Source organism: Marmota monax, unplaced genomic scaffold (genome assembly GCF_021218885.2).
Source record: "Marmota monax isolate L192 unplaced genomic scaffold, Marmota_monax_Labrador192_F-V1.1 WCK01_AAM20220418_F8-fsc00114, whole genome shotgun sequence".
Lineage (NCBI taxonomy): Eukaryota > Metazoa > Chordata > Mammalia > Rodentia > Sciuridae > Marmota > Marmota monax.
Genome location: NW_026694943.1, coordinates 1,626,761 through 1,651,029, shown reverse-complemented (window position 1 = coordinate 1,651,029; position 24,269 = coordinate 1,626,761). Strand labels below are relative to the sequence as shown.

At 41.9% G+C, this 24,269-nt stretch overlaps 1 protein-coding gene across 4 annotated transcripts in view; it reads right to left on the bottom strand.

Moving 5' to 3' along the window:
• Sash1 (SAM and SH3 domain containing 1) overlaps positions 1-24,269 on the bottom strand; it is a 291,235-nt gene that overhangs the window by 122,508 nt on the left and 144,458 nt on the right. For all 4 annotated transcript variants that reach the window (XM_058573608.1, XM_058573609.1, XM_046427351.2 and 1 more), the window contains exon 2: positions 8,709-8,837. In XM_058573608.1, the coding sequence (XP_058429591.1) occupies positions 8,709-8,837 (129 nt within the window). The remainder of the gene's footprint in view (positions 1-8,708; positions 8,838-24,269) is intronic.

Below are 24,269 nucleotides of genomic sequence, written 5' to 3'. Positions count from 1 at the left end.
TAGAACATCTTCATACTCTAAGTAATTGCAGAAAGTCTCTCAAACCATCCCTTATAAATACATAATTTATGCTCTGGCCTTGGAATGTCAGAGATAGAAGCAGTTCACAAACCCCTGAACTTGAACTCTAATTCCATTGCTAGAGGTGCAGGATTAAGCCTCCACTTCTAATGCATGGACTGAAGTATCAAGGGAGGAATGGGAGGGGCGGGAAGCTAGAGATTGATACATCAAGGAAAAAAAAAGCTAGAACCTGATTTTCTTTTTGGGGTAATACAGTGACAGATCCAAGAAAAGACAAGAGCTGTGCTCTGAGGATATCACATTAGGGCGGATCCTTCCAGATAGTGAATACCTTGTTGAAAACTCAAAGTAACTGATCTCCTGCACAAAACGAATTTGCTCAACTCTTCGCCCTCTTGTTTTCTTCTATTTAGAATAAAATTTCTGCAACTCCCAAACTGAAAGAAAAGGCAGCTCCAAATTAAAGCCTATTGCTGAAATGGGTGCAATGACCTTCTGATAAGAGGTGGCCAGGGAAATCTCCAATTAATGACTCTGGTGACAGCAGGTGTATCTCCATGGTAGAGTGTTTTGCCTAGCATTCGTGAGGCCTGGGTCTCTTCCTAGCTCTGCAAATACAACAAGTACATGTACAGGGGCCTACATTTGGTGATCCAGGACCAGTTCTTCCTGCCCTGAATTCTGTCAGCACATCAGAGCAGTGCTAACAGGTCAGACTCAAACATGAACCTATGGACCAGGAGGCCGATGTCAGGTGTGTGTTGTGACAGCATCAAGGGCTCACAGCCCTGCCCCATGTGACTTGCAGGCTAACCCCTATATGTATCTATCTGCATAATCCCTTTCCAGATGCCAATGCTCCTTATGCTCCAAGAAGGGCCCTGGGGGACAGATGAGCCACTTAGTCTTCACCAAAAGTCTCATATTTAGATCTCAGACAATACCATCAAATGACATTACTGATCTAACCTCAGAAACCCAGCCCAAGGCCTTGAAAATAAACACGCATCACCCTCCTTTAAATTCCGTCTCACTGCAAGACCATACTGCCTCTAGTGTGCCACAAATTAACGTTTTTAAATAGACTATAATTAGCTTATGATTAGCACAAATAACTCACACTGTAATCACCCATGACCAAAGTGTTAAATATAAGAATTTGGATGACATTACAGTTTTTGGCAACCTGATTTTGATACTCCAGGAGCTTCTTCACCCTCAGAAGGGTCCTGATTCCAAAAATAACAATGCCCTTTTTCCTCCAGCCCTGGGCAAGTGCAGGATTCTGCCATCAACTGGCCTCTTTTTCTTGAGCTCCTGGGTATTTTCCCGACTGAGTATTAATTTGATTATCATTTAGGAATTTTCTCTGTCATATGTAAATGGAAGCAACAACAAAGCCCAGACTTTCTCCTTTCTGCCAAGCATTTGTATTTGTTGTTGTTGTTGTTTAAAAAGAATGCTCTTTTGGTTTTTAATCTCCCAAGCATAGTAGGTTTTGTTAATGCAAGTAAACAAAAAAGTCAGTCATTTCTAATTTCATGGGAGTCAAAAGAGAAGAAGCTGAAGTTGTTGATTCATATTTGAAAAATCTGAAGACACCTCAACAATTAGACTGCTGTATCACCCAGAACACAGGTTTCCATAATCGCACAAGCAGTCTGCAAAAGTGTTGGAGTTTAAGAGGAATGAAATATAAATTTATTGCTGGTTTAGTAAAATCTTAATAACCAGAGGTATAGGATGCCAAGATCAAATCCGGCATCAAGAGATCTGTTTATGCCCAAGTTCACTCGGTGCAATGTACAAAAACTGCTGACTAAATTGGGACCGGGCATCTGAGCACAAATGGGACTTTGTCTGAGAGGAGCCAGAGCAGGGAACCGCATTACCATCTGGCTTAAGATATAATGCCTCAGTGTATTTTGACATCAAGTGTGCGAATCCCACAGCAGAATGGAGCTCAGGCTCACCATCGAATGCCCACTGATTCTGATTGCAATCTGCAAGTCAACAGGAGCCCAAAGCTAGAGAATAATGGGAGTTAACACAAGAGGAAACAAAACAAAAACAAATGCCTTTCAGAGCCACACTCATCAGAGAGCGTGGGCTTTTAGCAGGGTGATTTAGGATCATAAGCAAGGAGGTCCTCATTCTTATCCTAAGGAAGAGGGAGGGAGCACTTATCATCTTTGCTTCTCAGCTCTGGGCACCTTTAGAAACACTAGGGATCCATGGATGGAGCTGGGGCAACCCCACAGTTCCTGTCATTTTCATGGAGTTCAAATGTAAAGAAAACCCACTTTCCACATGCTTTGCTGTCTGCAGCAAACTGCAAAAGAAAAGCAACCCATAAAACAAAACAAAAACCCTCCCATGCCAAAATATTACATGTAAACATTTAGATCACATGATAGTTTTGGTAACCTGGTTTTGATAATCCAGGGCTCCAAAAAGGCACCAGGCCTGGGCTTCCCTCACTCTCTGAAAGGTCCTGATTCTAAAAATAATAATGCTCTTCCTCACCCAGATCCCTTGAAAGCTCTGGGCAAGTGCTGGATTCTAAGGGGAAAAAAAAAGTCTTCCAGGCCCAAAGTGTTAAATGTAAACATCAAGATCACAGACTGAACTATGGTGTGCAGGTCTGTGTGAAGCCACAAGCAAAACAGGAGAAAGTTCACCTTGGCCAGCCAGTCATTGAGGGCAAAATGGCAATTACTTTTGTTTTTTCTTGTGGAGAGTGATGAATCACAACATTCTATGCTATCTCCTTATAGGATTAATAACCCAAGGACCTGTGAAAGAACACTATGCAGCCTGCCCCATACCATTCAGACCTTAGTTTCTAGATATAGAAGAATTCTTGCAGTAGCTGGTAAAGGTCACATTTTTCTCCCTCAACTTTTAGGTTTGACCCAAAACATGACCTTGACCTTTGAGGAAAGCTATTCAGCACTGCCCACACCTCCAAGCCAAACCAGGTCTGTCTTCTAAGTTCTCTGTGATTGTAGAGCCAAGTTATTGCTTCTTAGCACGCCTCCTAAACTTACTTAAACTAGGCCAGAGGCCCTCTTCATATTCCTGCACAGCATTTCAATAGTGTGTTCACTGTTTCACCCTCCACTAAATTGTGACCTCTTTGTGCACAGGAAGGAATGCCTGTTTTTTTTTTTTTTTTTTTTTTGTTGGTATCAGGGATTGAACCTAGGGGCCTTCAACTACTAAGCCACATCCCCAGCCCAGGAATACATCTTTTATTTGATGCTTACTGCTAATTTTTTTTTTAATCATTAAATATTTTAAAATGATTAAATACAGAGCTGGGCTCAGTAGCACACACCTGGAATCCCAACAACTTAGGGAGGCTGAGGCAGGAACATCACAAGTTCTAAACTAGGCTTGGCAACTCAGCCAAACCCTCTCAAAATTTAAAAAAATACAGGGCTGGGGATATAGCTCAGCCTTCACATGCACAAGGTCCTGGGTTCAATCCTCAGCACCACCAAAAAAAAAAAAAAAAAAAAATTAAAAATAGAAAGGGGTGGGGATATATCTCAGTGTTAGAGCGCCCCTATATTCAATTCTCCATATTGCAAAATAAAAAAAATAAATGAACTGTAAATAATAATCAAGTGTGAGTAGGGGGGAAGATGAAACAGAAGTAGCAGGAAAAGGCTGATGGTGCTGTCCAGGCTGGCCACAGGCACAGGAAGTTCATTATACTTTATTATGCTGTTTCTATATATTTAGCAAAAAGCTAAAAAACAAAACCAAAATCCCTGCACTCACATGAATAAATATTAATGAAGTATTAATGAATGACAGATACTCTCCAGCATTACTGCAGGAATTTTTGAACTAAGAAGAGAAAGGAAGAAAAAGAAACAGTTACAAGCCCCTTGCGGTTAACAGAGTTTTAAAATTTAATTCTCATGATAAGTATGTGATAATTTATCCCCATTATACAGATAGGGAAACTGAAGCTCAATGAGGGTAAGCACCTTGCCAGCGAAAGAGCCAGAATGGGAACCCTGTCCAACTCCTCCTGTACAGTTAGTTCATGGTCGTTTCTGACTTTCTACCCAATCAGCAAGCTGGGGACAAGGACTCCCACCTGGACTTGGAGGCAGGTGGGTACAGCCTCAAGAAACCTGAGCAGCATAGAATGTACAATGCTTTCATTTGCATTTCTAGTCCCTAAGTACCGAGTAAGGTTCTGCCTGGGCTTCCTCTTCCTTCTACACACAGAGCTATGATAACGATTTGGCACAGAGTTCAGGCCGGGCTTGGGCTGCCGACAAATACGTCATCATCAACTGTGAGCGTGCCACATCAACAGCCATCCAAGCTCGTTCTCTGCCAACATCCAAACAGATTCAACCTTAGGGATGTAGAGGCATCAAATGCTGCCAGTAATGAGAGGCCACCTTGAGTGTGTCCCTTCCTGGCCAGGGTGTCACTTTGACAGATGTCAAACTTAGCTTCACTAGAGATGGGCCCCTTATGGAAATGGAAAGCTGCTGTCATTTCTGATTGCAGATTCTCCCAGCCAAAAAAGCACACAGTGCTCAGGGAGGTGCCAAATGTGGGGAAATATGGGCAACTTCCCTGCTGTTCACAAGCACTAATGTCCCAGTGCCCAGCAGAGGCTGTGGCTGCTGCCAAACACAGCATTCCTTTAGGGCCCATTTGGTGCTAAATAAAAACTCTCCCCACTATTATAAATCTGAATCAGAATCTCTGCTTATACCGTTGAATTTTTACCCATCTGTACTCCCTGTTGGCTTCATCAAAACTGGCCCCAAGGACACATTATCAGGATCCGGGTGACTAGGTCCTCAAGAAATAGCTTGACATCTAGTCCAGAAAGTTAATTACTAACACAATTATCAAAAAAACTTTCCCCCCCCCCCAAGGTTAGATCAAGCATCTTTGTGGGCAGGTTATCTCTCTGGTTTGTTTGTTCTCTGGGTGACATGTAATTAACACTTACATACAATGCATTTTTTGACTTTTTAAAGCCAAACATAAATATCTACATAGCTCTTCTGTCTATAGAATATTTCATTAAGCCCCTCCAAAATCCACCCACAAGATTTAAAATGAAACCAAATCTTAAACTAATTCATCAAACAAACTCTCCTTACTGAGGGCTGTTTCCTATGTGACTTTGTCAACATAATATACATCCTGCTATTTCTGCCCTTCTAGAATACTTTAGGCTTCTACATGTTACAATTTCCTCTATTTTTGGTGGATCTTTCCTTCTGAAGACATCTCCCATTCTATAAGGTCCTCAGACCCAAAGGAGGCAGTTTATGTAACTGGTCCAAGGCAGAATTGGAAGTCTAGAAATAGACCTAAAATTCATAAGTGATAAAACAGAGTGTTATGGATTGAAAGCCATGGTTTTACAATAAAGTGAGCTACCATCAGAAGTTGAATCTATGCTAAGCTGACCACTGAGAAAGGGAATTTCAAATAAATCACGAGCGTCACATGCCCGGCCTACGTGATGGATAATCGCAAAACTTCTAGACTCCTGAAGCATGTGAGAGACATGTTAAACATCCCGCAAAAACTAACCTGATCTTCAGTAGTTTGGAAATTCCCCTTTACTGCTACAACTTGCCTGGCATTTCACAGAAAGAAAATCTGAATGCCAATTTGAGATCTTTTTTTTTTTTTTTTCTCACTAACTACAATTTAAAGAATGAACAGTCAACTTCCAGCCTGGCTTGAATTAGCTCCCATCAATTTTACCCACCACCAAGTTCTTACACCTTTGATGAGAACTAATTAAGCTCATGTGGTGTTTTTTTCCCCCAGACTGCCTTTTGCTGTTCTGGAACAGAGCACACCAAATTAGGCCCATCTGTCTAAATGGGAAGGAGGTCATTTATCCCACGGACAGGCAGGCTTCCTTTACAATCTAGAAGCTGCCTCCCAGGTTTCTGAACACCATGGGATGAAGGGTTACCCCAACTCTTGATCAGCTGGCATTTTAAGAGCAGTTTAATGTTGTATCATCATCTTCCAATTCACAGCCATCATTTCCTTGTGCAGTGAGCTATTCGAGGAGATCAGCTACCACATTAGCATCTCAGGTCAAAACTGCAACATCAAGAATTAGGGGGCTGGGGCCAGGTGTGGTGGTACATGCCTATAATCCCAGTGACTACTTGGGAGGTTGAGGCAGGAGGACAATAAGTTTAAGACCAGCTTCAGCAACTTAGCGAGGTCCTAAGCAATTTAGTAAAACCCAGTCTTAAAATGGAAAAAAATATATAGGGGGGGCTGGGGATGTGGCTCGGTGGTTAAGAGCTCCTGGGTTCAATCCCTGTTACCAAAAAAAAAAAAAAAAGAATTAAGAGGTGGGGGTAGGGGGCTTGACTAGCACGTACTGAGGCCCTGGGTTTGATTCACAGCACCATAAAAATAAATAAATAAAGTGCAATATTTAAGTTATTGTTCTGTGGCAATACTGCTGACATGAAAGTATGTTTTCATTTAACTATGTCCCAACAAGGGAGACTAGTTATTTTAGCAGGGCACAGGAGTCTTTTGACACATGAGGTCACTTTCTTACAAAGAAAGAAATAACCTGGCCATTCACACATGCCAAAGGACAAAGTTACAGTGGGAAAAAAATAATCCCTTGGCAACAATGATGCCCATGAGCCTGCCTGGGCCAAGGTGTCGGGCTCCTGGGACAGTCAAGGCTTTCTGCCATCCACTGACACTTCTCAGCCTCCACTGACTTTATTAAACTAATGCCCATCCCTGTGGACTACTAAATTGGTAAATGAGAAGCAAAGAGCATGAACTCATATTTGGCAGTCATGATATAACATCACTCCTGACTCCAGGACTCTTTTCTTAGGTTGAGTTGAGGAAAGAAATTAACATGCACAAGGACTTCAAGTGCATAGTTAGGTGGAAACATACCATGATCACTTATGGAATATATATCAATGGTATCCAACTACTTCTTGGGTCCCATCTGGACTGAGAACCCTTTTATATAACATGAGAACAAGTATTAATAAAAAGAATCAGGGCTGGGGATATAGCTCAGTTGGTAGAGTGCTTGCCTCACATGCACAAGGCTCAATTGGTAGAGTTCTTGTCTCATATGCACAATCCCCAGCACCACAAAAAAGAAAGAAAGTAAGAATCACTTGTTCTTCATTAGTTCTAAATTAGTCGCATAATTCTTTTTTTTTCAGTTCTTACCCTATGTAGATTTATTTAAAAAATATATTTTTTAAAGTTGCCGATGGACCTTTATTTTATTTATTTATATGGTGCTGAGATTTGAACCTGGGGCCTCACACATGTCAGGCATGAGCTCTATGGCTGAGCCAAAACACCAGTCCCTACAAAAAAAAAAAAAAAAAAAATTTAACAGGACAAATAAGGCTTCAATTCATTCAGTATTTGTTAAACAGTTTTTAAAGACAAAGGGATGCTGTCATTCCAAACAGGTCCATGCAGCCTCTTGCTATATTAGAGGATCCAAAGGAGTTATCTGGATGAGTAAATACAGAGGGCTGAGCCTTTTCTTCTGCCACCATAGGAGGCCCTGAGGCACATATAGTAAATGAAACAATTTGAAAAGCATGAATCTAAAATGAAGCCAATATGCAGCAAATTTAATTGATAAGTACAAAAGTCTCCATAAGTTATTTAATTGCAAACATAAAATAAGGGAACACCAGCATACACTGAGATTATATAGAATTCCTAAGCTATTTATTTATTTATTTATTTGGGGGGCATGCCAGGGATTGAACTCAGGGGCACTCTACCATTGAGCCACATCCCCAGCCCTACTTTGTAATTTATTTAGAGACAGGGTCTCACTGAGTTGCTTAGCACCTCACTTTTGCTGAAGCTAGCTTTGAACTTGAGATCCTCCTGCCTCAGCCTCCTGAGCTACTGGGATTACAGGTATGTGCCACCATGCTTATTTATTTACTATTTATCACAAAGCTCAAATGCTCCACTCATGATACATGTAAAGGTCTTTACAAAGCAGCCCAGTGAATTTCAACATCCCTAGGTGAGAGGAGAGACTAGAGTCACAAAAGATGGTGATCACAAAGAGATCTCAATGATGTGGAAGAAGAACTGTAAAAAAGCCAGATATGATATATATCAGGATTATATTGCTGATTTTAAAATGTCCAGAGAAACTCTGATAGCCCACCTCTAAAACACCAGGTTTTATCACCAGATGAGAGGTTGGTGATTTCTTGCTTCTTTAAATTTTTATTTTCTTTTTTAAAAATAGAAAAGATGGAAAAGGAAGAAAAGAAAAATGAAAGGGAAGAGAGAAAAGAACTTGCCCAGACACCCCCAAGAGTCAATAAAAATGCAGTACACACTGGTCAATATTAAAATCATCTTTGTCCCCAAGTTTAAAAAATGAAAACAAAACAAAACAAAACAAACAACAACAAAACAACAAACAGTCTTTTAATGACTGCACAGATTTGGTCATACTACTTCTGCCAACACTTATTCAATTTAATACCTGCAGACAAACTGGGCTGCTCTTTTGGGATCTGAATTTTTTTTAAAGGACAAGAATAAGGAGCCTGCAGACGGATGCCCCAGGAACAGCTAAAAGAATGGGAACCACCGTCTCAGCAGGACATACTTCCAGGGCCACCACTCACCACATCCAGGTCCTGGGAAACCCGCCGTTTCCGCAGCTCCTCCATCCTCTCACACACGTCCGAGAAGCAGGTATTGTAATAGTCTGCATACTGCTGGGCCAGGTCGTCGATATTTCCCAGTGACCCATCCTGAGGGGGAGGAGGGCGGGGAAAAAGAGACAGGAAAAGGACAAAGGTGGTCAGGTCAGGTCAAGTCAGTTCACCTTGGAAAAGCCCCGCGGCCATCTGATCGCCCTCTACACAGCATTTAGATTAAGACCTGTGACGTGGGCCAGGCTAGGTTTTACATGTGGGAGCTAATCCTCAGGGAGGGCAGCCCTCTGAGATGGAATCTGTTCTTTTCCTCCCTGTATCAATGAGTAAACAGGAAAGAAGGTGAGTGACTGCCCCTGGATCCCAGGGCCCACAAGCAAAGATGCCAGGTCTCCAACCCCTGGGCCTCCTGGTGCCAAAGCCATGGCATCAGCCCCACCTCTCTTGGAGAGGTGAGAGGCCAAGACATCGGGTGAGTGACAGGCTCCTTGCCACTCAGTTGTGGTCAGGGCCACATCAGCACCTCTAGGAAGTTTAGGAAAGAGACAGATGCCAGGCCCTCCTCTCCGCCATTCTGAATAAAGCCTGAGAACTCAGGTATCCACAGGATGCTGCATCTGGGATGTACTTCAGACCCTCCCAAAAGACCCTGGGAAAAGTGGAAAACCTTCTTCAGCAGTCATCAGGGCTTATTAGTATTCATCATTCCATACTATAGTTATTAATATTCATATTATTCATCAAACTTATTATTCATGAGCCATTCCAAGTACAGGTGCAAGAAATTCAGTAAAAGCATCGCTTGTCTTGTCCCTTCCTGGAAGCAGGTACATAGGTGGTAGCCCAGGAGTTTATACCAGCTCTATAGCCCCACACTGGTTAAGTGGCCTCAGCGTCACCACTCACCCTGCCAGTGACACTGGAGTAGTTGACAGCACCTACCTAGCAGTGAACACTAAGGGAAAAGCTTGTGTGCTGCGGGTAGGCTGCCAGGCATACAGGGAGTAATAGAAAGGGATGTAGCTAATGTTATTCACCACAAGAGAACGTCTCATACTGCGGCCTCCTTGAGGAAGTCATTTCCTCAACAGGTCTGAACACACAGAGAGAGGACAGAGATTCTTCTTCTATCAATCCATCTATTCAGGAAGACACTGCCTCTCCTCTGCCCCCTTTTAATCCCCTCTCCCTCTGGTATGAATAAATGACTTTAACAACACAACCAAGTAACATGATTTGACCAAAACAAATAACCAAGTTGTATTTTAACTTCCAGATGACTCAAAAATGCACCCACATTCTCCACTGCTCTCCAGCCCCTCCATAATGCTGGTTCCTTCATGACAGCAACACATCTAGCTCTGCAAAAAGCAGCCTTAGACGTAAGCATTCATGGGGGTAAGACTCATCCAAAGTCTGTCTGGTAAAACCTAAGCCTGTCAGATCTGGGTCACAGCAGGCAAGAGTCACACCCCACTTCTGCATTCCCTGGGTTTTAGGAACTAAGGGGAGAGGAGAAACAGAAATTAAAAGAAAGGATTTTTTAGAAATGCTTCTTGCTTTCCCATTACTAACATGTTCTGCATTTCAGGTAGGTGCCTCAAAGTTCCTAGTAGAGAGCTGGAGAAAAGACAGACTCTCGCAAGGCCAGTAAGATCTTTGAAGGTTTAAACATGCCTGGGCAAAAGTCATTCTCTCTCCGCAGTCGGCCTGAGATGACAGGCTAGACACAGCAAAGGAGGCGGAAGCCCACCCCTCCCATGTTCACTGTCAAGTTTCCAGTAGGGAAATAACATCAGCCAACACAGGACTTTGCTGTGGACCTCAGAGGTCACCTGTCAGCCCACCCTTCGTCTACTGGCCCAGTGAAGAAACTGACTGAAGGCAGAATCTCCAGGGAGAGCAGGAGCTGGCCAGAATGTCTTAAGATGGGGTTTCTGAAATACAGCATGATAAATCAAAGTACGATTCCAGATTGCCCTGACTTGTCTCAACACAACCACACAGGCCTGTGGGCCCTGGGAGGAACTTCTGCAACCTCCCAGCTGGATTTTTTGTCTCTTTCTTCACCTGCCCAATTTCCCTTGACCCAGCCACCTTCACCTTGCCCAGTAGAGATCTGACCAGGTCTCCCTCCACCAAGAAACCTCCATGCCATCCCCATCACACACTCTGTGAAATAAATCCCAAATAAATCCCTGTCCAAGTTGGGTCAAAAAAAAAAAAAAAAAATCCTGAGGCCTATAGACTGGACAGGACCTGGATAGCAACAGGCAGCTTCTCCATCAGGGGAGGGAGGCACAAAGCAGACCCTCACCCCACACCTCTCATCTCACCATCTGCATCCAATGCACAAATGCCCCAGGAGATTGGAGGCAACTTGCTGGAGGAACTTTAGGAGACAGGAAGGCAAAAGAGCAGTTTCCATGGCAGCATCTGTTCTGACCACTCAAGGAGAGGACTCAAGTCCGTGGATGCCCTGGTTATTCTAGAAGCACCTAAGCAGGTTCTAGGACAAAGGGAGCAGGGTGCCCTTTGACTTCAGAATATCAGCCTTCTATAAGCCAGGAGTTTGCTTACACTGTGAAAGAGCAAAGCCCTCACCATCCCTGTTCGGTGCAGCACCTCCTCTTTTCTTAGCAGGTACTAGAAAGATAAAGAAGTGCCCTTTGCAGTGTGTGTGTGTGGTGGAGGGGAACAGGTCTTGTAACAACTATACCCAAGAATCTGCTTTTATGAGTTATATCCCTGATCCTCGCCACAACAAGGGTCCCTGGAAGATCCTGGGCTATTCAGAGTTTTCTTAGTCTCTCAGGAATATAGTGCTATCCCCATCCAGAAACTTCTGTCTTCATCCATCAGGGAAACAGACCATCCACATCTCCTAATACCCAAGTGTGCTTCCTAAAGAGGTTGCATTGTACATATCTTGCGGCTCGCTGTTCTTCAATGGAAATCAATCCCTCTCTCCCCCACACAACCACGAGTTGTGCTGTCCAAGCCAAAGCACTTCCACCTAGAATTCTGGCTTTTCTCAGAAATTACCAGTTTTCACATTTGTGTACTGTATGACCTGTCACAACTGACTATTTTCTTGGAATAATCCAGGCCACTAGAACCGTATTAGAAGACAATTATTTACATAGCTGTGTTCAGCCACTTTGGCCCCCTTTTCTCTCTTCTCTCATATATCTTAGAGACACCTTCAAAGTCAGCTCTTCATTTCAGTTTCGAAGTTTGCCATCTACTGATCATTTTTCCTACCAGTGCCAAATTTGAATTCCCTCTCTCACTCTGAATCACTCAAAACTCCCTCAGTAATTGAGGGCCTGAAAAACATACCGGTTTCGCATGAGGAGGAAAGCAGCTGTTCAACCCAAGCGAGGCCAAAGACAGCCAATATTTCACTCCCTCAATATGGCGCCGTGGCCACTCCTCACTTGGCGCTCAGCGGGTAATAATTTAGAGCGGGGTAGCACAGCTGCCTTTACGTTGTCCCAAATCACTTTCCAGATGTGCAGTAAGCCCCCATAATTGCCACTTTCGTCCATCTTGATGATTTAAATGCCAAAAAAGGCAAAAGAATAAAAGAATGTGTGTGCCTGTGCTTTGAAGAGTAAGTTTTGTCTGCCATCCTCTTAAAAAGTCCTTTTGTGTCCCAATCAAATGAAACCAGTGAATGACCTGGTGATTTTTTTCTTTATCCATTCAAACTCTAGCCTCTTAAAGAAGAAAAATAATAATTAAGAGGGTGAGAGGAAACACTGGCAGATGATAAGTGTTTTGGCGTTGATGATAGTGATGATTTCAGTGGTATGTACTTATCCCCAGGCTTACTGAGTTGTAAACATTAAGTATGCACAGCTTCTTATATGTCCATGTTCTTTCAGGTAGTTTTTCAAAAAAAACCATCAATCCCATGCTTTTTCAGAACCATCTAGCAATCTTGGCATCATTTTCATCCAACTTGTTTTTATTTCAGATAGGTACAGACCCACTCAGTGAAAACATTTACTCCCACTGAAAGTATGTGCAACATGAGTCTGTAGGGAATTTGAATAATGCAGATAATATTTCAAAAGCATCATACTTACTGCATCTTTCTTTCAGGAATGTAAAATGTATGTCTGACTCCACACTCCACAATGCTAATGCATTGGTGTAGCAAAATAAACTCTAATATAACTTTAAGTCACCTCTCCATTCACCATAATAAATACCTTTTTTTTTTTTTTTTTTTTTGAGACAGGGTCTCACCAAGTTGCCTAACCTGGCCTTGAGCTTATGATCCTCCTGCCTCAGCCTCCCAAGTAATTCAAATTACAGGCACTCACCACTGTGCCTGGCAAAAACACTACAATTAAAACACTGAAACAGATTCCATTTTAAACCTTTTCTTTTAAGGATTCGAAGCTTCTGGGCTAGAGGTTATTACTTGCCTCATCTGTTTCACTTCTTTATTACTTTTCCCTTTTCGTTCTCAGGCATTAGGCATGAGCCAAAATTTAGGAACAAAGGAAAAATGTGATTTCCTCAAAAGTTTTTTTTTTCCAAGTAGATTTTGAAACTTTGAGTCACGTTATCTGTTTACAAGACTTTCCCACTCCTGTCTTTAAAAACAAGAAATGAGATACATGGAGATGCAAGTTCTCTTTCCTTTTCTCATTACAGAACTAGGTCGCTGCACCAGTACTATGACTGTCCACCGTACTTGGTGCATGAGAATTAAATCTTGGCCCTAACGATCAGTGTCAGCTGTGGAAGCCACACTGTGTAGCTTTCCCCTCCAGGCCACAGGGCACATTTATACCCAAACTCATCTTTCATACAATCAACATAAAAAATAGGGGATAAGGGGCATTGAACCAAACAGTTCACATCAGGAGGACTGTTGTTACAATTAAGGAGGAAAGAAATGGCATTGTTCTCCCAACAATTGGTTTAACAGCGTTTCTGAGATTTATCCCAATGCACTTCTGTCTCTGGAAAATGTGAAAATTCGGAAGACAGAAGGCATGGGTATCATTACTCTTTTTACTTTTGCTCTCTTCTTTTCCCAGATGTCACTATGGTTTAGACTATCTTGACAGACTTAAGGGAAAAGGGAAAGAAAAAGGGGGGACAGTCTCTGAAAACACTGGGAGATACAATGTAACCTTCCTATGCAGATTACATGCAAATGAATGCAAATGAACTTGTGGTCCTCCTATTTTATGTAACTGTAAAGACAGAGCCCAGAGGGACAACCCAAATGTGTTGCTGTAACTCTCAGAGCTGGGAAGAAACAGAACACTCCTGATTTATTTTTTGTTTTTCTCTTTTTCTGTTCCTATAAATGTATACTTGACATATTTTATGTAATATAAATTATATGTTATATTTATATTGCTTCTTGTTGTTCTGGAGAGGGATGGAGACTGAGATCCCCTACCAACCAAATCCACTAAAAGAAATACCTACAATACAAAGAAGCTTGAGTTCTTGAATGACCTTGTGGTGTGTTTTCATTCTTCATTAGCTTGTTTGAAGATTGTGAGGCAACAGATACTTTCCTCAACCTTTCAGGTGAGATTGCTCCGAGCATAAAAACAACGGTTAACTCTGGTTCCCATGTTCAGCCTCACTGAATCTGTGCAACCTCACTGATTGTAGCAGCCCCGTCATCCCATCCCTCCCTGCATGTCATTCTGGAGAAATGAGCTGAATATATAGTAACTGATCTTATGTATTTTTCTCTAAGGTATCATTCCCAGCAATTCTACAGATGGTTTGAACTAGAATACAGTTCAGAAAAAAAGTTTTTAACACGTAACAACTAAAAACATACACTAAAGGGACGTATTAGGTCATGCTGGTGGTGAGAGAGGAATCAGGGGTGAGCACACCCATGTGGCAGGTGGCTGGAGGAGGGTCGACTTCACATCTTTCATTCCCCTCTCCAAAAACACCCTGAACGTGCCAGAGCCCATGTCTAATTCCTGCACTGGCCGATATGGTCCTGGTATCCTTGGCCCCATTGTCCTGAATCAGTGGATCCCAGTTAACACAAATCTGCAAGAATGAATGGCCTCCCAGAAAGCAGAACCTGTACCCTTTTTTCCCCAGAATCTGGTAGCTCCCAATTCTAGAGTAGTGGTCCTCAAATATCTGGAGGAAAAATAGGGGAAAAAATAGAGACATAGAACCTCCTCAAATATATGTAACTTATTTATGAATATACATTATATCTACTTTTAAATATAATTAAGCACTTTATTAATATCAGCTCAATCTATTTATAACTACAATTATTTACATTAAAAATACAAGCAAAACATGCCTGTAAACCCACTACTCCAGAGGCTGAGGTAGAAAGATTGTAAGTTCAAGGCCCTGGGCAATGAAGGGAGATCCTGTCTAGAAAGAAAATATAAAGGGATAAGAGTTTTGCTTAGCCCTTTAATAGAGCACTTGCCCAGCATGTCCAAAGCCCTGAGTTCAATCCCATTACTGCCCAAACAACCAAAAAGCAAACACACACACATAGATACATCCCAAACAGGCATCGAGATAAAATAAGTATAAGTAAAAAGTCTTAGTTTTCTCCTGTCCCCAAACTCATAAGCAGCTGAAAATTATGACCCTTTAGGGGCCATGTGGGTCAAGGTTGCATGGGTCGTAGGGAGCTGGTGAAGGCAGGCTCTATAGGCTGCTGCCTCTCTGGGCAGCAGTGAGCCTAACCTCACTCCAGGTCAGCAGACTGACAGTTGTGAAAGGAAGTTGGATATGAAAGAGAACGAGAACAAAACACAGCCTATAAGAACATGGGAACCAAGAAGACCAGTGGAGCCATCTCTGATTCTCATGAACTCAAAATTGACACCAAAGGTGACCTATAAGGGAAGCTGGAGCTCTACAGGGGACCAGCACACACTTGCCCCTGGACATGGAGAAGATAAAGGAGATCAGGAAGAATTGCTTTGGAGTCACTGTGAAGCTGCCTCATGCCAAGAAGGGAAGTCACCAGGTAAGTGACACCACACACAAACCACCCCAATGCCTAGCATCCTCTGCCAAACTTCAGAGTCCAAAAACTATGGCTGTTGCTGATCCACTTCCAGCTTCCAAATCTCACACTAACCTAGTGGCCTTCACAAATGCAGAACCACACTGAGAAGAGTCAACACAGGCTACACCATCACGGGGTGTTAAGATAAATTGAAATATTTGAGACCCACATTTAATTAATTAATATTGCACAGTATAGTAAGCACAAAACAGAATGGAAAATGTCAGGGCACATCTCTTAAATTAAGAGCATTGCTTCATACAATGTTTTGTGTCAGTTTTATAGATAGCTGTCCCTTGTTACCCATGGGGGATTTGCTCTTCAGATTTCCACCTGTACTATACCCCAAGGATACCAAAACCCATGGATGCTCAATCCCCTTATATAAAATGACATAGTATGTGCATCTAACCTGAGCACTTCCTCCTGAATGCTATAAATCATCTCTAGATTACTTATAATACTTGATACAATGTAAATGTGAACAGTTATTGTATTGTATTATTTACAAAATAATGACAAGAAAAAGTCTATACACAGATGCAATTTGTTTTCAAATATTTTTGATGATTGGTTGGTCGAATCCATGCATGGGGATGGTGCAGACACAGAGAGCCAACTGCATATGTGTTATTGTACTTGACCCCAATGTAAAACATGTTCCTTCCCATGAACCTGAGACGAAAGTTGTCAAGTCACTGAGGGAATTCACTTTCCAGAATGCAAGCCCTGAATCTCCTCTCCTGTCCTCCATTTCAGAAGCCTCTGCTCCTGGGTCTCCTGGCAACTCTCAACCCCTCCAGCTCAGCTCACCCTTCACAGCAAGTGCGCCCCAGGCCGCTCTTGCATCCCTCCCTTGTCTAACTCCCTGCTCCTCTGGGGAAATGTCGCTTGTGGCTGATGAAGGGAAAGTCCCAGTAGAAGCATCTTGGCCTCTCATCTCCCTCCCTCAGGCCCAAGGCAGCCTACCTGACCATAGAATGCAAAAGGCTTGCTTGAGATTTTTAGTGAAAAAAAAAAATGTTATTACCAAAATCTTAGGCAGGAACTAGTAATCCCTAATCACTGGTGGGGAGGAATCTGAAAAACTTAGACTAAATATGAATGAACTCAGGTTACTGGCCACGGACAAGAGAAGCTGAAATAAATGGGATGAAGAGAAGACCTCTCCCATGTCCATAAATGCTGGCAGCTCTGCACATCTTGTTGATTGTGAGCTATGATGAAGAATGTGAGGATGGCTATAAAATTCACAGTTTATGCTCTTTAACCTATATTTTAAAGGATATATCATTAATTCAGATAGCATTTCCTGAACACTTACCATGTTCCAGGTGCTGTGCTAGATATTACGTATGCAATATTAAATCCAGACACATGAATGTTTATTGTCTCTATACAGAAGAGCAAAGTGCATCTTTATTTTCATGTAGTCATGAGCTAGAGTCACAGGAACTTGTTGAAGGGATTAACAAAGCTACATGCATAATATAAGGTGTGTTTGGAATTAAAGGTTCTGAAAGATCCAATGTAGCAGCTATCAGTGACAGGAAGTCTAAAAACTTTAAAATATAGAGAAAAGGGTGGGGACACTGATAATCTGATTTTAATAAATATAAGCATAGATGCAGGCTCAAAATGGACATTTGGATTTAGCAGATGGCAATTTTAGACTGAACTCATTTTCCATTTCTAAACTGCCCTGAGCTTAATAGAATCACAGATTTGGAAAGAACAGCACAGTTAGTTGGGTGGGAATGAAGTCATAATTTGAGACCAGCTTCACAGATTTTGATGAGTGTGAATCACACTGAGTTTTCGCAGGCTGCCCTTGGCACACAGATCGATGGATGTGGGCATTTTCAAATATTTGGCCAATCAAGAATTGGATAGGAAAAAGTGATCTATGATATTCCTAGAACTTTGGAAACAAATCTATTAATCTCAGAATAAAATCCTGGAAGTTCTGGCAATGTGATTAAATATGGTACAACATTCAAGTTTGCTGTGTTTTATAAAAATTATATTCTTCCATAGTGTGAGCAGAGCCTGGAAGTGTGATCTCTGCAGGAGTCAAACTGACCTTGACTCTGCCTGAGGGAATCCTGTTCCTCTTGAGCACAACTGGTGAGGGAGATCCAGGAGTCCGGCCCAGTGGATCAGAACTGCTGACGGCAGGCATCATACTTGTAAGTAAAGTTGATCCAACTATTTCTTGGTGCAGTTGTCAAAATTTCATGTTTAATAACTGACAGGTAAAACCTAAATGGTCTTTGGATAGCACCTGACCTTCTGCATTGTGTAAATCATACATTCCCCATCTCATATAAAATGACTTGAGATGGTATTCAGACTTGCTTCAAAACTCTGGGCTTGAGAAGGTATTGAATGCACAGAGATAAAACAAGATCAACTATAATCGAAGACTCTAGAGGGAGAACATAATGATTCTTTAACATTGTCACTCTACCTTTGTATACATTTGTAATTTCCCATTCTATTTGTTTGTTTGCATAGTATTGAGGATTGGTCCCAGGGGGGCTGTACAACTGAGCAACATCTGCAGCCCTTGTTTTTTATGTTAAGACAGGATCTCACTAAATTGCCCAGGCTAGCCTCAAATTTGTGATCCTATTGCTTCAGCCTTCTGAGTCACTGGGATTAGAGGCCTACATCACCGTCCCCAGATATATTGTGTGTGTGTGTGTGTGTGTGTGTGTGTTTTGGTGCTGGAGATTGAATCCAGAGTCCCATGTATGCTAGGCAAATGCCCTACTACTGAGCTACAATCCTTCCCAAGCCCTATAAAGAGGTTTTAAGATGTGGCTCTTATGTATGTGCTTGTTGTCACCAGGAGACTTTAGAGCTTTTGAAAGGTGAGGCTAAGTAAGACTCATTCATTTTCGCAAACTCATTACCTAATACCATCACAATCCTGACTTTAAAGCAGTTACCTAAGAAATAGCTCTAAAATGCATGCAGACATGAATGAATGAATGAATGAGTGAGTGAGTGAATGAGTGAATGAGTGAATGAAGGCCAGTAGAAATGAGCTCTCCTGGGCCTGGGATTATGGCTCAGCGGTAGAGTGCTCGCCTAGCACGTGCAAGGCCCTGGGTTTGATCCTCAGCACCACATAAAAATAAATAAATAAAATAAAGGTATTGTGCCCAACTACAATTGAAAAATAAATATTAAAAAAAAAATAAATGACCTCTCCCTTTCCTGAGACAGCCATAAAATTCACGCAGTAATTATGAGTTGACAGACTTCTCACAATGCCAGCATTTCTATATATAATGGGGAGTTTTTAATCAGTCCCTGTCCCCAGTGATCTTACACCCTTAACAATCTCCTGAATGAGACAGACAATGAAACAGGAACTGTGACCTCAGCAACCATGGCGAATGAGGAACTGGGGAAAGGGGCAGAAAGATGGTGCCAGGCAGAAGGGACCACAAGTGTAATTCCTCTGCATTCCAAGACAGCCTAACAGTTTGCAAGAAGAAAAGCTACCTTGGGTCGCTAAATGGTCAGACTGCACAGGTGTGGTAGGACAGGGAGAGAGGGAGGAACCCAGGCCTGGGGCTTCCTCGTAAATTCAGTGGCCATGGAAGGCTACTTAGGCAGGAAGATGGAATGCATGCACTCATTGAAAAGGAGCAGTGACCTCCTGCTATGTGCTTCATGACAACCAAACCACAGAGACTCTAAAAGCAGGGACTCTGTTTCATTTACTTTGTATTCCTGGGAAAAAAAACTCTTAACATAAGCACAGTTGGGACTGTGAGCTGATAGTGTCTTGTCCCTCGTCACCTAGAAAGCCCCCAAAAAGGGGGGAAACCATCCAGGAAGCTCATGTGTCCTTGCCCAGCTCTGTTTTGTTATATTTCTCTCTGGTTATGTACCCCTATTCATGCTGACAACACTAATATAAAGTCCTCCTAAGAAAACCACTACCGGACATCTGCCCCTGTGATAACCTGGCAGGGGACCTCTTCCCATCTTTGTCATAGAAAAGGTCCATGGATGAAAATCCACTTGGATGTTAGTCCTCTTTCCAGTTATAGCCACAGTCAAACAGGGAGAGAAGAGCTTTATAGAGTAAGGCCAGCCAATGAGAGGAAGAATCAAGTGTGGTCATGACTCCAACCAAAGGATTAGGAGTTCCCATATCTGAACCCTACTCCACCACCTCCTAGCTGATGATCCTGAATAGACACTTGCACAGGCTGCTTTTCCTCATCTGTAAGATGGGAACCATATTGCTACCCTGCATCTTGTAATGGGATTAGGTAAAATAAACCCTTAGCCAAGCACCTGGCACTCACTCAGAACTCATGAAATCATCCTCCTCTGACAGCAAGGCAAACGTATCCCCCATCGTATCCCCCATCGTCTGGTGGAACCAGATTATATCACAGGGTCAGTTAAAGGATTACAAATGCAGACACTTAGAATTTCAATACAGGGAAGGGCCTTAATGATGGCTTCATTTTAAAGATGAATAAATGGGAACCAAAGGCCATAAGGTTTTGAGTGACCCCAGAAGACAAGACACCAAGCTGCCTAAAACACAAGACAGGAATTACAGATTTCTAAGTATTTCCACTTACTGCTACTAATTCTTAACATCTTGGGGGTCATAGATTTTATTAGAATACAAAGTTATTTCTTACACCAAAAGGATTAAAGAAAGGAAAGTTCCTTGATGCAGTGGGCTCCAGTCACCAAAGTCACAATCTTCTCACATGCTGACAGAAAAAAAAAAAAAGCACTAAAAGTCTTGAAACAAAGATGAAATGTTACACCCCTAACAGCCTCCTGAGTGAGGCAGACAAGAAACAGGAACTATGACATTATATTCGAAAGGCCCTAAATACATCAGGAGCTGATCTGGAGGAGTCCTTGGCCTTCTACTCCCATCAGGCAGAGCACCACCGGAAAGAGACACCTGGAAAGCCAGGGGTCCCCCCCACAGGTCCAGGTGTGGTAAGAAAACAAGTATGTGCACAATGCAGTGGCCACAGGCAGCACTGCACATTCCCTCTGTTGCCAAGAGCAGCTGGATAGGCCCCTGCTGAGCCAAAGGCAAACCTGTTTGTTCCTATTTGCTGGAAACTAATTAGAGCTATTCATTCATGTGATAAGGAGTTGGTGATATCTTTCCAAAGTCAGGAAGAAACCAAGTCACCCACTGGCCTGGAAAACCATCAAGGGATCTCAAAATGACTCTTCATCACACACCTAACCATCTCCCAACACATTTCATGATTTAGTTTCTGGAATTTGCTCCTTTGATCAACTCAACAGCACTATAGCAATCCTTGCACCAAGGACTTCAGTTAGGGAATCCACTTGTGCTTGCATGGGGAAAACCTGTTGGTTTCATCCTGAAACACATTCTGACTGATAACGTGCAAGAAATCAAGTTTAGAGAAAGTTAAACTGGCAAAATTGTTCTTCTATACAGGTCAGCTGTCTATACCTATATCTATCTGCCTGTCTACCTATCCATGCACCTAAATAAAATATACATAGGACATGATATGGCCATAATCTCATTGCAATTTCTGTGGGGATAAAAGTTCTTTCCTAACCACATCATTTCCCCTCAAGATGATCTCAATTTTCATCATGAAAGACTTTTACTTTTGCCGAGAATATAATGTGAAAGTACTCTGAGAGGCATCGGAAGCGCGTGGATTTGTTCTTACTCATAGATTAAAAACATCTTGGAAGCTAAGAGTGGAGAATATTTGCTTGGTACCACTTCTACACAGGGTCACAAGGTAAACTCGACAGTTGTCTTATGCCCACGAGAAGAAAAATACAATCATACAATCGACAATGAATTCACATCATTCTATCAAACCAATTATCACAAGAATGAAAACATCCATTTTCTCAATTTGCTCACAAGCTGTGAATTTACTAACATCACAGCTGGCTTTTTTAGTGACATCTCATATTTAAATATCTATCATATACTTTTTTTTTTTTTTTTTTTGGTGCTGGGGATTGAACCCAGAAACACTTTACCTCTAAGCCACATCTCCAGCCCTTCTTATTTTTTTTATTTTGAGACAGGGTCTCACTAAGTTGCTTACAGCCTTGCTAAGTACTGAGGCTGGCCTCAAACTTGCGATCTACCTCCAGAGTCTCTCGGACTATAGGTGTGCCTCAATGCACCCAGCTATCATATACTTTTTTTGAAAGAGCAGTTGCTTTCACTGAATAATGATCATTTGTATCATCTCATCAGGCAAATCATAATGACCCTATTTGCTTGGACTTTATTCCCACTCATGTTCTTGGATGTACAGTAAGGAAACTTTTCACATAGGAAATGTGCTAGTTAAGACTTGCCTACCTCCTACCCAAACTTCTCTATGCTTTTCAATGGCCCTATAAAAATGGGCAATTTCACTTTCTTCTCTGTGGTGTAGGTAGGACAAACATTTTCATTTTAATTGCTTGCCATACTGTGTGTAATTCTGACATAGAAAATTAATGTACTATCAGGAAGTTTCATTTGTTTTCCTTTTTAAAGCGCTGATTCTGTCACAGTGGGCTGTTTTTTCCATTCATAAGACACAGCAGTTCAACAACTGCATTTTATACTGGGAAATCAGACCGGGCTTCCTTGAGCACATCCAGAAACGGAGATTCTACTAGTACCTGAGTCAGATTTTGCCCCTCTGATCAGAAACATACCCCAGTCTCTGGCTGCATTCAGAGCAAAGGCCGCAGGCCCCATAATGACCTAAAAAACTCAGCCCACCCATACAACCCTGGGCTTTGATGCCACCTCATCTCTCACCTCTCCCTGGCTCCCTGTCCCCAACTGCACTGATTACCCTATTGGTCCTGCACCATTCCAACACCATTCCAAACCCTCTGAGTCTTGACCAGGCCTTTGAACTTGCCCTCTCTGCCTAGGCTGCTCTTCCCAGTCATCTTCCCTCCCTGCCTGCAATTGTCACTCAGATACTGTCTTCTTAAAAGGGACTTCCTGTCTAAACCTGACACCTCCCTCTCCTGTACCATCCCCAACCTCATTCTCTGTCTTACATTTCTTCCTAGGACTTTTCTCCATATAAAACAGTTTTGCTTCTTTTCATGTTTATCTTTTCCCCCCTCTATCTCCCCCAACTAACAAGTCTAGCCCAGGAGGGCAAATATTTTTCTAAATTTTGTTCTGTGCTACAATAGCCCCTAGTAAGCTTTCAATATAAATGTACTGAATGAATGAATGAACCAATAGGAGGAAATGAAATCATCAATCAACACATACTATGCCAGGCACTATGCTCTGGCCCTTGGGCAAACAAATATGAGCACTTCATACATTACTTTTTGCTCTAAATTTTTCATTTAAGTAACGTATTTACTACTCTTCAGTTCTCAGACTTAAAAGTAACTAGCAAGTTTAAAGTTCTCAAATACCCATGACTTCATTATAATTTAAAAAGCCAGTATTAACTATGCTGGTGCCATTTGTATGTGTATCATCCTGTTCTCTTTGTATGGTTTCAAAAGAAACAAATGGAATATAGTTCAAGGTGTTAATTACATAAGCTTATTAAAAACAAACCCCCAAGAGGTGTCAGTTCTAACACTTAGCACTTTTATGTTTACGTACTTTATTAGTTTTATATATGTGAGAAAGTCAAATGCAATAAGCATAATATTGCAAAATAGCCACTACCAAAGGAAAATTACTTCTCTCCATAGACAAGCCTTATGAAGAACTGCTCTAGTCTATAAATGTGAAAGTGAAAGGACATGGCAGCAGAGACAAGTTTTTACTTGCTGGATTTAAGGTAAGGAGATGGAGTGCTTCCCACATAACTGCAATTTAAACAGGGAGAAAAGTGTTTGCACTATTCTATTTTGTAAAAATGACTGGGGATTATTTCAAGGGCTTCTGTGTATCCAGGTTATAAATGATCTAGATAGAAAATTTTGGATAATTTTATTTATATTACATTTAGAGAACAAGTTCTATGAATAACTACTATTGGGAAAATGGCTCTGCTAATGACTAATCCAGAATAAGACCTCTGGACCTCCAAACTCAAGATGGGGCCACAAATGCAGGAAACAAAGATTCTCCACAGACGACTGGAGATAATTCTCCTCCAAGGAGCAGCAGATATTCACCAGCCTCTGGGGTCATGGAAGTTGGGTGTGTCAGAGTCTGGACCATGGAAAGTTCCCTGGTGCCAATTCAATCTTTCCTTCCTTTGAGCAACATGAGCCCCAAAAGCATCCTGGCTCTGCTCTAGGCTGAGGTCAGGTCTATGTCCACCAGCCTGAACACTAGAGTGACCATGGAGACTTGGCATGACTTTTGGGCTAAAATGCAAAAGAGCAATTTTGTTTTCCATAGAAATAAATCAGACAGTGCTTAAAAAGAGATCATCAAGTGATTTCAACCTCACTTTATGTTTTCATAAACATGAGACCAGCAATAT